The sequence below is a fragment of the Photinus pyralis genome, unplaced genomic scaffold (genome assembly GCF_008802855.1).
Source record: "Photinus pyralis isolate 1611_PpyrPB1 unplaced genomic scaffold, Ppyr1.3 Ppyr1.4_unclustered_Scaffold5481, whole genome shotgun sequence".
NCBI classification, from domain to species: domain Eukaryota; kingdom Metazoa; phylum Arthropoda; class Insecta; order Coleoptera; family Lampyridae; genus Photinus; species Photinus pyralis.
Genome location: NW_022171782.1, coordinates 95,493 through 108,740, shown reverse-complemented (window position 1 = coordinate 108,740; position 13,248 = coordinate 95,493). Strand labels below are relative to the sequence as shown.

At 36.5% G+C, this 13,248-nt stretch overlaps 2 protein-coding genes across 3 annotated transcripts; one reads left to right on the top strand and one right to left on the bottom strand.

Annotated features, from left to right (window-relative positions):
• Positions 1–203: 203 nt before the first annotated feature.
• LOC116182476 (regulator of nonsense transcripts 3A) lies at positions 204–2,036 on the bottom strand. The gene is made up of 2 exons (XM_031503013.1): positions 489–2,036; positions 204–437 (listed from the first exon to the last, which is right to left on the bottom strand). Exons 1-2 carry the CDS (start codon positions 1,861–1,863, stop codon positions 433–435), a joined length of 1,380 nt encoding a protein of 459 aa, XP_031358873.1. The 5' UTR covers positions 1,864–2,036; the 3' UTR covers positions 204–432.
• Positions 2,037–3,283: 1,247 nt separating this feature from the next.
• On the top strand, positions 3,284–4,772 carry LOC116182472 (methionyl-tRNA formyltransferase, mitochondrial). Of its 2 annotated transcripts, none has more exons than XM_031503007.1 (4): positions 3,284–3,522; positions 3,574–3,777; positions 4,029–4,330; positions 4,379–4,772. In XM_031503007.1, the coding sequence occupies exons 1-4, from the start codon at positions 3,362–3,364 to the stop codon at positions 4,732–4,734; spliced, it is 1,023 nt and encodes a 340-aa protein (XP_031358867.1). In that variant the 5' UTR covers positions 3,284–3,361; the 3' UTR covers positions 4,735–4,772. The 2 variants fall into 2 exon arrangements, with proteins under 2 accessions (XP_031358867.1, XP_031358866.1); XM_031503006.1 differs by having other exon boundaries at positions 4,026–4,330.
• The last annotated feature ends 8,476 nt before the right edge of the window (positions 4,773–13,248 follow it).

Sequence of the window (13,248 nt, the reverse complement as noted above, 5' to 3'; positions counted from 1 at the left end):
ATAGAAACTTTCACATTGTCTCCCAAACCGTCAAAGAATCTCTGTTGTGCGAGCGCTGATCTAGGCGCGATTGGAGTTACAGTTTAGGATGTTAGACAAGGGACAACACTGAGATAAAAAAAATAATCCCATGAACGTGAAACAACTCTGTCCCCAGCAAAATTAAACAATCCTTACATTTATGTAGGCAAGGAAGATAACAATAAGTTGCAATTTTTTATTTAAAATAATTATGAATAGAAATGTATCCCCTATTTACTAATGTATGAAACAAAAGTTAAAAAAAACATCTAATCATAAAGGGCAAACCCAAATATTTAACTCCTAAAAGTAATCTTCCTTCTCACTTCATCGGCCGTGTGAGTAGAAAATTTCTCTGAATTCTCTTGTAGAGGTTCCCATAAAATCAATTGGCGTACTGCAATAGGATAATCACTCTGAAATTCTAACAATTAATACATCAAAGTAGACACATAGACAGTGATTACCTTTTGGACCTGCGGTATCATCATCAGTAGTTTTACGTTTTGATAACATGCCTGGCTGATAGATAGCCATTGTAGGACGATCTTTATTTCTAATTCGTCTTTGTAAACGTGGATCATGCTCTTTGCATTTGCTTTCCTTATCCAGACTAACATCATCATCAAATTCAGTGGAAGATTGATTCTCCAATTTGTGTTCAACTGGTAAGCTGCTCTCTTCCATGTCGTCAGTCTGCACGTTACCTGCTTCTTCATTTTGCCCTTCGGTACTTTCAGCTTGCACTTGACCCTCAGGCATATTATCTGTTTCTTCTGGCTTCTCAACAATTTCTTCTACGATCTTAAGCTCAGCTTTCCTAGCCTCGTTCCTCCTCTCCTCTCGTTTTTCACTATATTTCTTTGTTCGCCGAGGTGCCTTGAAGTCTGGTTCATTTTTATACTCTTCAAACCTGCGACTTCTGAACTCTTTTTCCCTATAATCATCTCTACGGTTTTTATATTCTGATCTCTTATCATGATAATCTACCTTTTCCGAACGAGTTGGAAATCGAGGTTTTAATTTAAAATGTCCCTTCGAGTCCTCCTTGGCACTTTTGTCCAACTGTGGAGTATCTTCTTCTTTTATCTTAGCATCATGTTTCTCCTCCTCTTTCAAACTATCAAGAGCTGTTTTGGTTGAACGATTGCCACCAACCGGCTTACTGGCAACTTTTGCAGGAGATTTCTGTTCGTACCTTTTACGTTCATCTTCTCTTAATTTTTTTCTTTCCAGCTCCTTTCGTTTTCTTTCTTCTCGACGTTCCTCTCTTATACGTTGTTTATCAATACGCCTTTGTTTGATGTAGTCCAGTAGTGGTGTACTCGATATTTCCTCTTTTGTATCATTGCCAAACTGATATGAAAACTCTGGTTTAATATCTTGATTAGGTTGCTCCTTAAGCGACTCTACAAATTCCAAATAGATAGGATCCGATTCAATGCTCCCCACTTTTGGATCAAGTCTAGGTTTGCGTTTACGCGGAATCTTTTGGAAAGATGCAAATTCCACGACGGCAGGGTACTCGTGTCCTTTCTGGTCTACAAAGACGTAATTATCAAACTTTTCCTTAAACATAAATATATCAGTTGGCTGAACAAAGTTTATGTAAACTCTTCCAAATGCGTGTTCGCCAAAACTCATGTCCCCCCTGACAATGTATATGTAATCATAATCTGGTATTGGAGAAACCTGCATTAAAAACGATTGTAAGTCGATTGAAGGGGGTAAACGTCTAACAATGACTTTTGTTAACGGTTTTTCTTTTTTGTCTTTAGATTTCGGTATATCTTTGTATGTTTTGTCTTCACAAGATGCATTAGGTCCATCGGAGACCGCCATTTTTGTAGCTTTCAGGTATGCAATGCGCTCCACTTTATGATAGGTCTTCAAGATTTTATCTTAAGTTCTGATAAAATGAATAACAAATTCACAGAAACATTTTACAACAATTATAATATAAAATGTACAATTCATAAAAACATTCAATCAGCTGTTAATAAACACTAATTTTTATACTAAATCCTTGCTATACAAAGTTGCATTACTCATACAACGAACTTGTATCCTTAGACTGAAAGAAAGGGGACTGACAATATCCTATCCAGCGTAATGCTGCGCGGTGAAACCTGGGGCGGCCATATTTTCGGAGCCAAAATTTGTTTAATTTTTCATTTTCGTGATTATGCGATCCTTAAGTCTCGAAATATCCGATTAAAAACATTATTGGACAATGGTACATTGTAGTGCACGGAAGTAATAGCCAAAAAACACACGAAAGTATTTCGTTTCACAGGTATAAATTTGAGGTTAGTTTTCGGTGGAATAACAAACAAATGTGGGCTACACTTTACGATCAATATTATCACTCCTCATTCTTTTTCCTTCTCTAAGCTTGTATCATTGTATCTACAGGGTGTTCTAAACGAATATCAGGGTTTAACGCTTTGTACTTTTTATCACAGACAACTTGAACTTATAATATTCATACATCAAATGATGAAACAGCTCAAACTCTAGATTCTTATCCAGAACGTGTAATGTTGTTCTAGGACCTTTTTAAATAGTCTAATCTCTAAAGAGTTCTGAAAAGACGAAGACCGCTCTGAAAAAAGCCTTTACAGAGCAAGAAAAAATCAACACGCACCACTCATACTTTCTTTAAATTGTACTTCGAGCGAAAATGAACCCTTAACGAATTAAGAGCTACCACATCTGGTTGTAGTTGTGGGCGTTTTAGGGAGTATTCGTGACTACTCACTACCATGAGAGCGATACAAAAAGTCTTTTTTGTACCCCATGGACTAAATCAACGTATCTTATCATTTAAGAGACTTGTCACAATAATCAATGGTGTCACTTTTGCTCCCGGAGAAAGATAAAACGCGACGCGTGATAAAAAGTAACAGCCACATTGAAATTTCAAACACAATTTAATGTGATGGACTTTTTTGTAGTTTTTTATGCCACATGATTTTGCTAATTGAATTTATTGTGCCGATTTTTTTTGTAAAATTAGCAGAAATACAACTGAAAATTAACTAATTCGTATATCATTAGATGAGAGAAAAGTTTTCTTTCGATTGGTGTCATTATAAACCCCAAGTTAACATGAGGGGCAAAAATCTGCAAAAAAAACGTTTTTGCCGTGTTAATTCTCTATTTTCGGTTTTGGAATATTCACCCGGTATAGTAAATTTAATAGTGCGACTATGAAACGTTGGCATAATGGAATGGCTGCGATGTGTTGGCACGCCTGATATCTCTTCCAAGGACAACCGACAAATATGATTAACTTAACCTAATTTTTTTTCCTTGCCTTAAAGCAACAGTACACATAATGTATGCAATAAATAAACTATTTAAATTTGTAAGGAATAAAAAATATTTCTCTCGTATTTACACTCACAGTCAATGCAAAGTGAAACCCCCGTGGAAGGTCATTTTTTATGGTACCGACGAATTTTCAGTCGAAAGTTTGAAGGTACTCTGCAAGGAATAGTAAGAGCATTTTAATTTAATTGTCTTCAAGCATTTTCATGAAATGTTTAGTAGACATGGATCGTTATTAAGCAATTTGGAAGTTGTAACCTCACCAAAAGCTAAAAAGAATCCAATTGAAGTTTATTCGCAGCAAGAAAAGTTATTAGTTCATAAATATCCAGTTGACGAAATAAAATGTGGCAACTTTGATATTGGGATTGTTGTATCGTTTGGACATCTCATTCCGGCGAATATAATCAAAAGTTTTAATCTGTAAGTGCATAGATTATGTTCCTGACTTTCCTGTCTATTTTTGTGACTGTTATAATAGTCTATTGCACCATTTAAATGAAGGCTTAAGCTGAACATTATTAGATAGCAATTAGATTTTAAATAATCATACACAGTTGATATACATGCAGCTTCAGTTTTAAGTATGTGTGGTGCTGTTAAGTCATAAGTACCTGTTACATTTAAACAATGCTATTACTTTTTCATTATAAAACTCTTAAGATTTGCTGTAGTGGAATGTTGAATGTGCACGCAAGTCTATTACCAAGATGGAGAGGCGCTGCACCAGTTATATATGCGATGGCGAATGGCGATCAAGAAACTGGAATAACCATAATGAAAATAAAACCAAATAAATTTGATATTGGTGAAATAGTTCGTCAAGTTCGTGTAAAAATTTTGCCCGATGACAGATTACCAGATTTATTAAACAGATTAGCACAAGCAGGTGCTTTTGCATTAGTTTCAACACTTCGAGAAATGCCAAGTTGTTTGAACTGTGCCAAACCTCAATCCAATGAAGGTGTAACATATGGTAGGTTGTAGTGTATTACAACACGAATATACAGTGATTATATTTCAGCACCAAAAATTGATCAAAAGATGGCTGTAGTGCTGTGGGATAGTTTATCTGCTCGGTCCGTGATTAATTTAGATCGGGCACTCACAGGTGTTTACCCTTTAATGACAACATTTTGCGACACTCAAATAAAATTGTATAACATTTCACAAAGTCAACAATTACCACTGATCAACTTTGTCAGGCCTGGATTAATAAGATACTGCAAACAGAGTAAAAGTTTAGAAATTCAGTGCTCAGATGGAAACTGGATTATGGTAACACATGTTGGTGTTCCTGGAAGAAGAATGATGTCTGCTGCCGACTTTAATAATGGTTTTTTAAGTAAAGTGTCTGAGAATTTTCGAATATGTAGATAATAGTAATTGTATCTAGTAAAATTTGAAATTTAAAAGTTCTTGTTTAAAATATTTAAATTCTCCCTATTTCATTTGGGTTGTTAGAAAAAACACCAACAAAATGATGATATGCTGGCTTGTTTGGTTGGGTTGATCCTTATCTAAGAATTTCAGTAATAGCAGCAACAGTTATTTGTCTATTTGCTTGAATCAAAACCGGTTCAATATTGGTTTCATTCACAGCTGTAGAGGTTTGTCTAGTAGTATGTAGCGTGTCAGTTACACTTTTTGTTGCACCACTTGGATCTTTACTACATGTTTTCCACAAAAATGGCAAGAGTCTCACCAAAGAGTTTTTACACTACACTCTTTCTCTGACTAAAAGCCCTTGACATAAAGTGTACCCTTGAGTGTATCTTTTTTTTAGAATAATTTACTAATGAATTATTGGATGCTTTTACAGCAGTCTTGAGATTCCTCTCAAGAAGTCAAGCGTTACGAGCATAATATACAGTGCTATTTATTAACAAGTAGAAATAGGGAAAAACAATATACATACGTAAATGCCTATGTCTATAGTTCTTAATGAATGGCACTGTATATTATGCTGATGATGTAACGCTTGTGATTTCCGAGAGGGATCTCACATATGGATTTACCTATGTGTATTGTTTTTCCCTATCTCTAGTTTTGAATGACAAAATCATTCTGAAGGGCGCCTAATTTTATGCAACTAAATAACATACAAATAAACACTTGGCCATTGAATTTAGGCTGTCACATTAATGAATTTGAATATTGTTATGTGAGAACTCTTAGATAGGGGATTGCTGCATACTGCTATTAGTGAACAATTAGGTTGCCATGGATTTTAAGCTACGCTTAAGCTAACACTTAAATTTGTCAGTGCAAATAGCCATTAGTGTTTCTTCTGTAATATGATGTGTCACATTATCAAAAGCTTTGAACATGGCAATGGAATGGAGGCGGCTACAGAAACGGCTTTGTAGCTCAGTGGTAGAGCGTTGGGCTACAAAACCAGAGGTCGGGTGTTTGAACCTGAGTTGAGGTGAATTTTTCATCTGTGGCAGAGATGGGAATTTCCTAATTCGTAAGGTAAATACCGGAGTAGTACTTAAGACAAACAACTTAAGACCTTCGGCAGGGACACCTCTAAAAAGCAATATGCGGGTCACTTTGTAGTTGGGCGTAAGCCTGTTGAGGGCCTAGAACAAGAGGGACAATAAATAAATAAATGTACTGCATTTTCAATTCCCTGCAACGTAGAACTAGTCTTTCATATAGGAGCTTATTATTGTCGAGACAAGTGACCATTTGTATATATAGAATGCCTTCCACGATCTTGACACTCGAAATTCCTCTACGTCGCGAGAACTGATAAAACACCTGTATCCCTTATCTCGCACGTGACATTGTATGTCGAAAAACTAATTAATTCTTGGTCGATAACAATTTTTTATCAACATCTTTTCAGATAAAACTTCAAACTCACGTAAAAAATTCGATTAAATTCTTCCTTAGTTGCCCGTTTTTTATTTCTCATACAAACTTAATATAATTAAATTAATTAAACAATTACGGACTACCTATATTACCACAGTCACAATCTGGATTTAGAGAAAACCATAGCTGCAGCACCGCGTTGTTGAATGTTACAGACGATATTTTTTCAGCCTTAGATCAGGGAAAACTTTCAGTGATGGTATCACTAGATTTTACTAGAGCGTTCGACTTAATAGATCACAATATATTGATAAGCATTTTACATTATTTTGGCTTTAGCAACAATGCGTGTGCTTTGATTAAGAACTATCTTACTGATCGGACGCAACAGGTAGTATTGATTAATAATAGATCATTGTCAACACCTGTAGCAATAGGCGTTCCACAAGGGTCGGTGTTGGGACCTCTTTTGTTCATTATATACACTGCCACCCTCCCGAATTGCCTGAAATATGCAACGTGTGCTATCAATATGCTGATGATACGCAGTTGCAATATAATTTCTTTAGTAAAGATTTAGACCTTGCGAATGAGGGAATCAATAGTGACCACAACGACTTATTACAATCATATATATTATTACAATCGGCGGAACCAATGGCGTACGTAGAAATTTATTGGGGGGGGGGGGATTAAACAAGTTCGTGGCACATACAGTCACCCAGTGCGTACTAGAAGGGGTAGGGGGAAATAGAAATTGGGTTGCATATATCTATTTATTATTGTACAGGCGAAAAAGATTAGATTAGAACGGTATTTTATTTCTTACTGCTGACAGGCCCCTTTATTGCTTTTGCTTTAATTAGTCAACGAAAACTTTGAATAATAGGTATATTTATGGGCAAAAAACCAATTTCGACAAAAAATTCAAAGGGCCGTAACTTTTGATCTAGTAGTCCGATCTTGGAACTGTTTCGAATTATGGATTCTACAGGCCACATTCTATAAGAAAATATTTTTTTCCGGTCAATCTGAGACAATTTTTTTTCTGGGCAAAAAAAGGCAGTTATTACCTTCCTTTTTTACCAAAAATCGCCTGCGCCAAAATTTATCGGGAAAAAACTTTTTCTTATTAATTTGGGTGCGTAGAATCCAAAACGATTCGTACCTTTTCGATTAGACGTTTCAATCAAATTTAAAATTCTTATTAATTTCGTCATTTCGTGAAAGGCAGGACGCAGGTACCTCACCTCAGTAGCAGTACTAAGTACCTGATACCTATTTGTTATTTTGGGCATCAATGTAGCGAATTGCCGATCGATGCCGAATAGCCAAATCGTTGCGACTGCCAATACTGATCACTCACTGAATAGTGAATACTGAATACTACAGAATATTTAGATTTTAGTGACTTTAGACTTTAACCAAAACCAAAATTGCTCTCTATATCTACCTATATATTATTGCCTTTATTTTAAAGGGGCGGAGCGGATAGCGGAGTATTACCTAAATACCTAATAGCTATGATGATAACTCAATTCTTCTGGGGGGGGGGGGAAATATCCCCTTCATCCCCCCCCCCCCCGTAAATACGCCACGGGGCGGAACAACTTAACCTAAAAATAAACCCATTAAAATCCTCTGTAATCATCTTTGGAGGAGCAAAAGAAAGAGAGGCCTGGAAAGATGATATAATTATAAAAGTGGGCGATGAAATTCTACCAATTAAAGATGATGTGAAAGTTCTTGGGTTAGAAATTGATTCCAAGTTGAGATTTAAATAACTTGTTTCAAATAGGATAAGAAAAGCGTACTCAAATTTAAAATTAATTTTTAATCAACGTTCTATACTTAATCAACAAATGAAAATTTCGCTTTGTAAATTGTAACTCACTTGTCCTGTCACAGTTTGTGTATTGTGCTAATGTGTACGGACCATGTTTGGATACTTATGATTCCAATAGAATCCAAAAATTCAAAATTCCTGTTTGAGACTATAATTTATGGAATAAGGAAGCATCATCATGTATTCATATATCACACAAATTAAAAGAAACCGAATGGTTAAGTATGAAAAATCGTAGATATGTGCATGAGATGGTCTTATACCATAAAGTGGTAACAATAAATGAACCTGTTTATTTATATAATAAAATTCAATTTAGTAACAACCCTAGATTCGTTAACTTAATTATACCACCAACTCATAAAACGGCATTATATGAAAGATTTTAATTTTAATTTTATCCCTCTCTTGTTTTGGGCCCTCAACAGGCATGCGCCCAATTACAGAGTGACCCGCATAATGCTATTTAGAGGTGCCTCTGCAGAAGGTCTTAAGATGGTCTATACTACTCCGGTATTTACCTTACGAATTAGGAAAACTGCAGGAAAACCTAATTCGGAGTAGCCGGTAGAATGTTCGGAACTGGTGTAAGGTAATTTCCATCTCCGCCACAGATGAAAAATTCACCTCAACCAAGGTTCGAACACCCGACCTTCGGATTTATAACCCAATGCTCTACCACTGAGCCATAAATCCGATAATCCGATAAGATCATTTTCATACAATATTTCAAAAAAATACAATGCTTTAAGCAATAGTTTAAAAAACATACCCGTCGGGAAATTTAAGAAGGCACTTCATAACATTGTTTTTGCTAGGCAAACGTTTGAGTTGAGTTAAATTTTATAACCCATTTAACTGAAAGATATTTATTTTTATTTTTTTTCATACCTACATTTTGTATTTCATAAACTTATTTATGTACTAATTTTTTTTCCATTACAAAGTAATTCTTTATTTTTCTGTACAATTCCCAATTAGTTTTATATTTCTTTTCATTATAGTAGGGTTAAGTGTAAGAGCAGAGTTGGGTCGCCGTGAGTAGCCCAACATCTGAACTTCGCCCTGTTAAATTGTGTGTATGGCATGATTTAATAAAAGACTTTATTATTATTATTATTATTAAATTTGCAATAAAAAAAACTTAACATCAAAATGGCAATTCAACAAATTTTTCCAATTCTGTCTATTTGAAAAAAAATTTCCAGATCTTACATACTTAGGTACAGGTTGTCCTGGCTGCTATTTCCGATATTCAAACCGAAATCAACAGTTCGTATTTTTACATTTCAAGGTGATGGCGCGCTCTCATCTTCGGCATTATTTCAACCTAAAGAAAGGACATCCCCAATTCCCATGTAGTTTACCCAACAATATAAATGGGCCTGTATAGCTATTTCTATCTTCCAATATACATTTTTTATGAATAGGGATCACCACAGCAGGTATAAGATGATCTGAGCTTATCATGGAGTTAACCGTTATCGTACTAATAAGGGTCGGTTTTATAAAAGTCCGGTTGAACCCCTGGTTGAGCCTCTTGCGTTTTATAAACACTGCGAGTTGTTTCCTAGGAGTTCCTCGGAAATTCCAACCAATGAGTGCGCAACGTTTGATTCTACAGACGCGGATGCTAACCGATCAGCTGACTATATAGTGACTAGTGTTTTGGTTTTCGATACTTACTTGATTTGCTCGTCTCACCTGCTGTGTACCGCGCCCTAAGGGTATGGTACATAATTTAGGGTTATGTTAGGTTTGAGAAATTTTGGGTTCAGTCCATATCCATATAGGTAGTAGGTATAGTCGCACAGATAACATATTGGTACTATGTGGTAGTAGGTATAAGTTTGTAAAAAATTGAAGTTTATATCGCTCAAGGTTCTTACATGTTCGTTAAACCAATTTGGACTACCGTTTCCTAGTTTACAATGAAGTTTCTTTATAGGAAAGAAGACATGAAACTAACGCCTTCAATGCCGCTTGCCTATCTGTGAGAATATCTATTTTTTCTCCCTTCTTACCCATTTCTAGGTTTATGAGGGCACAGAGGTTTATGATGACATAGACCTCAGCTTGCAAAACAGTGGATTTTTGTCCCAGTAATTCAGAGATCCGGCATGCTTGGGCCGCTCATCCCAATCCCTGTTTTACCATCTGTGTACTACTGCGTAGAACCATTCCTAACGGAAGGCTTTCCCAATCATGAGGCCTTTGTTTCCTGCGGCTGCTTTGATGCACCTTCTATATCTGCAAACGCGGTTAGCGTTAAGGGTGGTTTAGACGCTACGATAAATTGTAACAATTTATCGTAACGATCGAATCGTTACGATTTATCGTTGCGTGTGAACAGAGGATTGTAGCGATTTATTGGAATTGGAATTGGATTGGATGGTTGATGGCGGCCGGCTTCAATTTCTGCGAATCGTAGCGATAAATTGGAACGTGTAAACAATAACAGAGATTTATCGCTACGATTTGTAACAAATTTTGCCGACGTGAACCATTTTTGTATCCATTTGGGCTACTGGACTGTCTCTAGCGCACACATTTTACATTTGGCGACTGGCGATCAAGTTTGGCCACCCAAAATAGTATATTAAGTATTAAGGTCAGTAGGTGTACTTTACTGGTTGAGGATAATAATTGCAAACCGAGAGCGCAGCTCGAGGTTTGCAATATTATCCGAAATCGGTTAAGCACCTACTGACCGTGGTGCTTACGCTATTTTTTGCACGATCAATTTATAATTGATATAAACCAATGGTATACCACAAAAGTGGTTCAATAAACGATCTCTCTCTCTCTCTCTCTCTCTAAACTAAATTCGAATGTATCAATGTGGTAGCATCACAATGGGTTCAGTAATTTTTTGTGGGTTGCTACAGTTACGTTTCTGTTTTTGAAAACAAAACAACACGTGCGCGAAACGTGGTTTGGTTGAGACTAAGTGAACATACCTAAATGATTCAGAAGATTTCGAAATAGAAGCTGCATGGAGTATTGGCTGCGCATCGATCATTCCCGAAAAATTTAAAAGTAGATATGAAGCCGCATATGATTCTTTCCTTAAATGGTGTGAAAGTAAATGTCAAACTGACATAAGTGAAAAAATGGTGTTAGCATATTTTGTTCAACGTAGTGAAGGATTGAAATGGCTTATGGTGTGATTATTCCATGTTGAAAATATGATTTTTCTAAGAAGGTGTGTTGATATTTCTAAATACAGTACGCTGATAGCATTTTTGAAAAGAAAGAACGTTGGGTATCAGCCAAAAAAATCTAGCGTTTTTTCTAAAGCAGATTTCCATAAATTTCTTACGGAAGCACCCGATGACACGTACTTGGTGAGTCATTAACTAACAAGATTGAAACCGCTCAGAAGATTTTATGTGGAACTCCAGGGAACCCTTCATCATCTTCGTTGCCATCAACAGAACCTGCTATTTCATACCGTACTAATTCAAATCCTCTATCGACTGCTGAGTGTGAAGAATCTGTAAACACCGTGTTTTCCAATTGCCTGTCTAATTCCCGAACTAATTTTTGTAACTTGCAAATTGTACATTTAACTTCCACATTAATAAACAATAATTTGATTTTTGACACATATCCTACTTGTCGCATGTTACTGTACTGTCACTTGGTTGCTAAGCACGTTGCTATGATACACTTACCGCCCTAGGTTGGTAAGTGCACCTTACCGCCTTGAAAATGAATTAGTAAGTAGCCGACTATAACCGATCGTGCAAAAAAAATATTTAGCGACACATGGCTACTTATAAATAATAATCGAGATTAAGATTAAGCAAGCAATGTAAGCAATAAAATGCGAGTATAATTTATATTAGTGGACAGAACCAAAAGACAAGTGGAAAAGTAAAAAAAATTAAAACTGTATTAAACCGTGATCGACAATGAGATTGGAACAAGAAATCGTTACATGTAAACAGTACGCACTCTTTCGATTTATTGAACGATAAATTGAACAATCAGATCGTTACGATTTATCGAAGCCAAGATCGTAGCGTCTAAACCGCGCTTTAGAACCACCTCTTTTGACTTAAGCACCTTTTCAAGTTTGTATGTTAAACTAGGTAGAGCCGTGATTGTCGATTTTTCTTTTTGATAGGCGTGTTGTTTGAGCGTGATCACGATATTTTGTTAGCAACACAGCCGATCAAATTATATAATGACTCATAACAAATATGAGAAAAATAAACCCATAAAGAGCAGTTAAAAAGCGGCAGAGTACCTCGGTGTGACCCCACGGAGTCATTGGATTTGACCCATTTTCAATTGGCTTGTTACATGTGGTATGTATGTTAACTCATAAGTCATAACTGTGCAAAGTCTGAACCAAATCGGTCCAAGCGTTTGACAGTTATCGTGTTCACGGACAGACGGACACCATCGACTCCCCTATAAAGCTTGCATCGCTTTGCTCTGCCGCTTAATAAAGAATACAACATTAGGGAATGTTAACGGTTATTATAGCTTTAACTGGCGACATGTCTCCTGCTAGAGGTAACATTAATCCAGTATTCATAAAAAACAATTGCGTTAATTCCCTTCATACCAGAAAGTGAACCTACAATATTGTCGGTTGGTGTTAAGAAAAATTTTGCCCATACTATTTCGCAGCAGGACTAGCTGTGAAATTTACAGTATCTTGTTATCTGGGGCGATGTCGGCACATTCTAACCCCGCTAAAATGTGTGGCGCTAGGAGTGTCAAGTGAAGAAGGCACAAAGTGACGTCAAGTAGGCTCTACAAAGGAGTGAGGAAGATTCGAAGGAGAAGTAAAAAAGGCTCGAAAGAGGATTGAATTAGACATGAAGAAACCGTGAAAGAGATGCGCAAGATGCGTGATGACTGGCAAAGTCTCAAAGTAAGAGAAAAAAAGGTTTGAAGGTAGCACGAAGAAGAATTGAAGGCGGCATGAAAACGGTTCGAAAAATGTATGAAAAGGGCTTAAAAGGGGAGTCTAGGAAAGGCGCCCGAAAAAAGCTCTAAAGAGGAGTGAAAACTAATGGGAAGAGCGAAGAGTGGAAACGGATGTTCAGGCACGTATAATTCAAAGCTGGCGTGAAAAAGACTTGAATAAGGCGTGAGTCCGTGAGTGAAGGGGGAATGGTAAAAACTCGAAGGTAAAGTAAAAGAACTGCGAAGGGGGTGTAAAGAAAACTTGAAAAAAATTCTAAGAAAGGGTGAAGAAAGCTCGA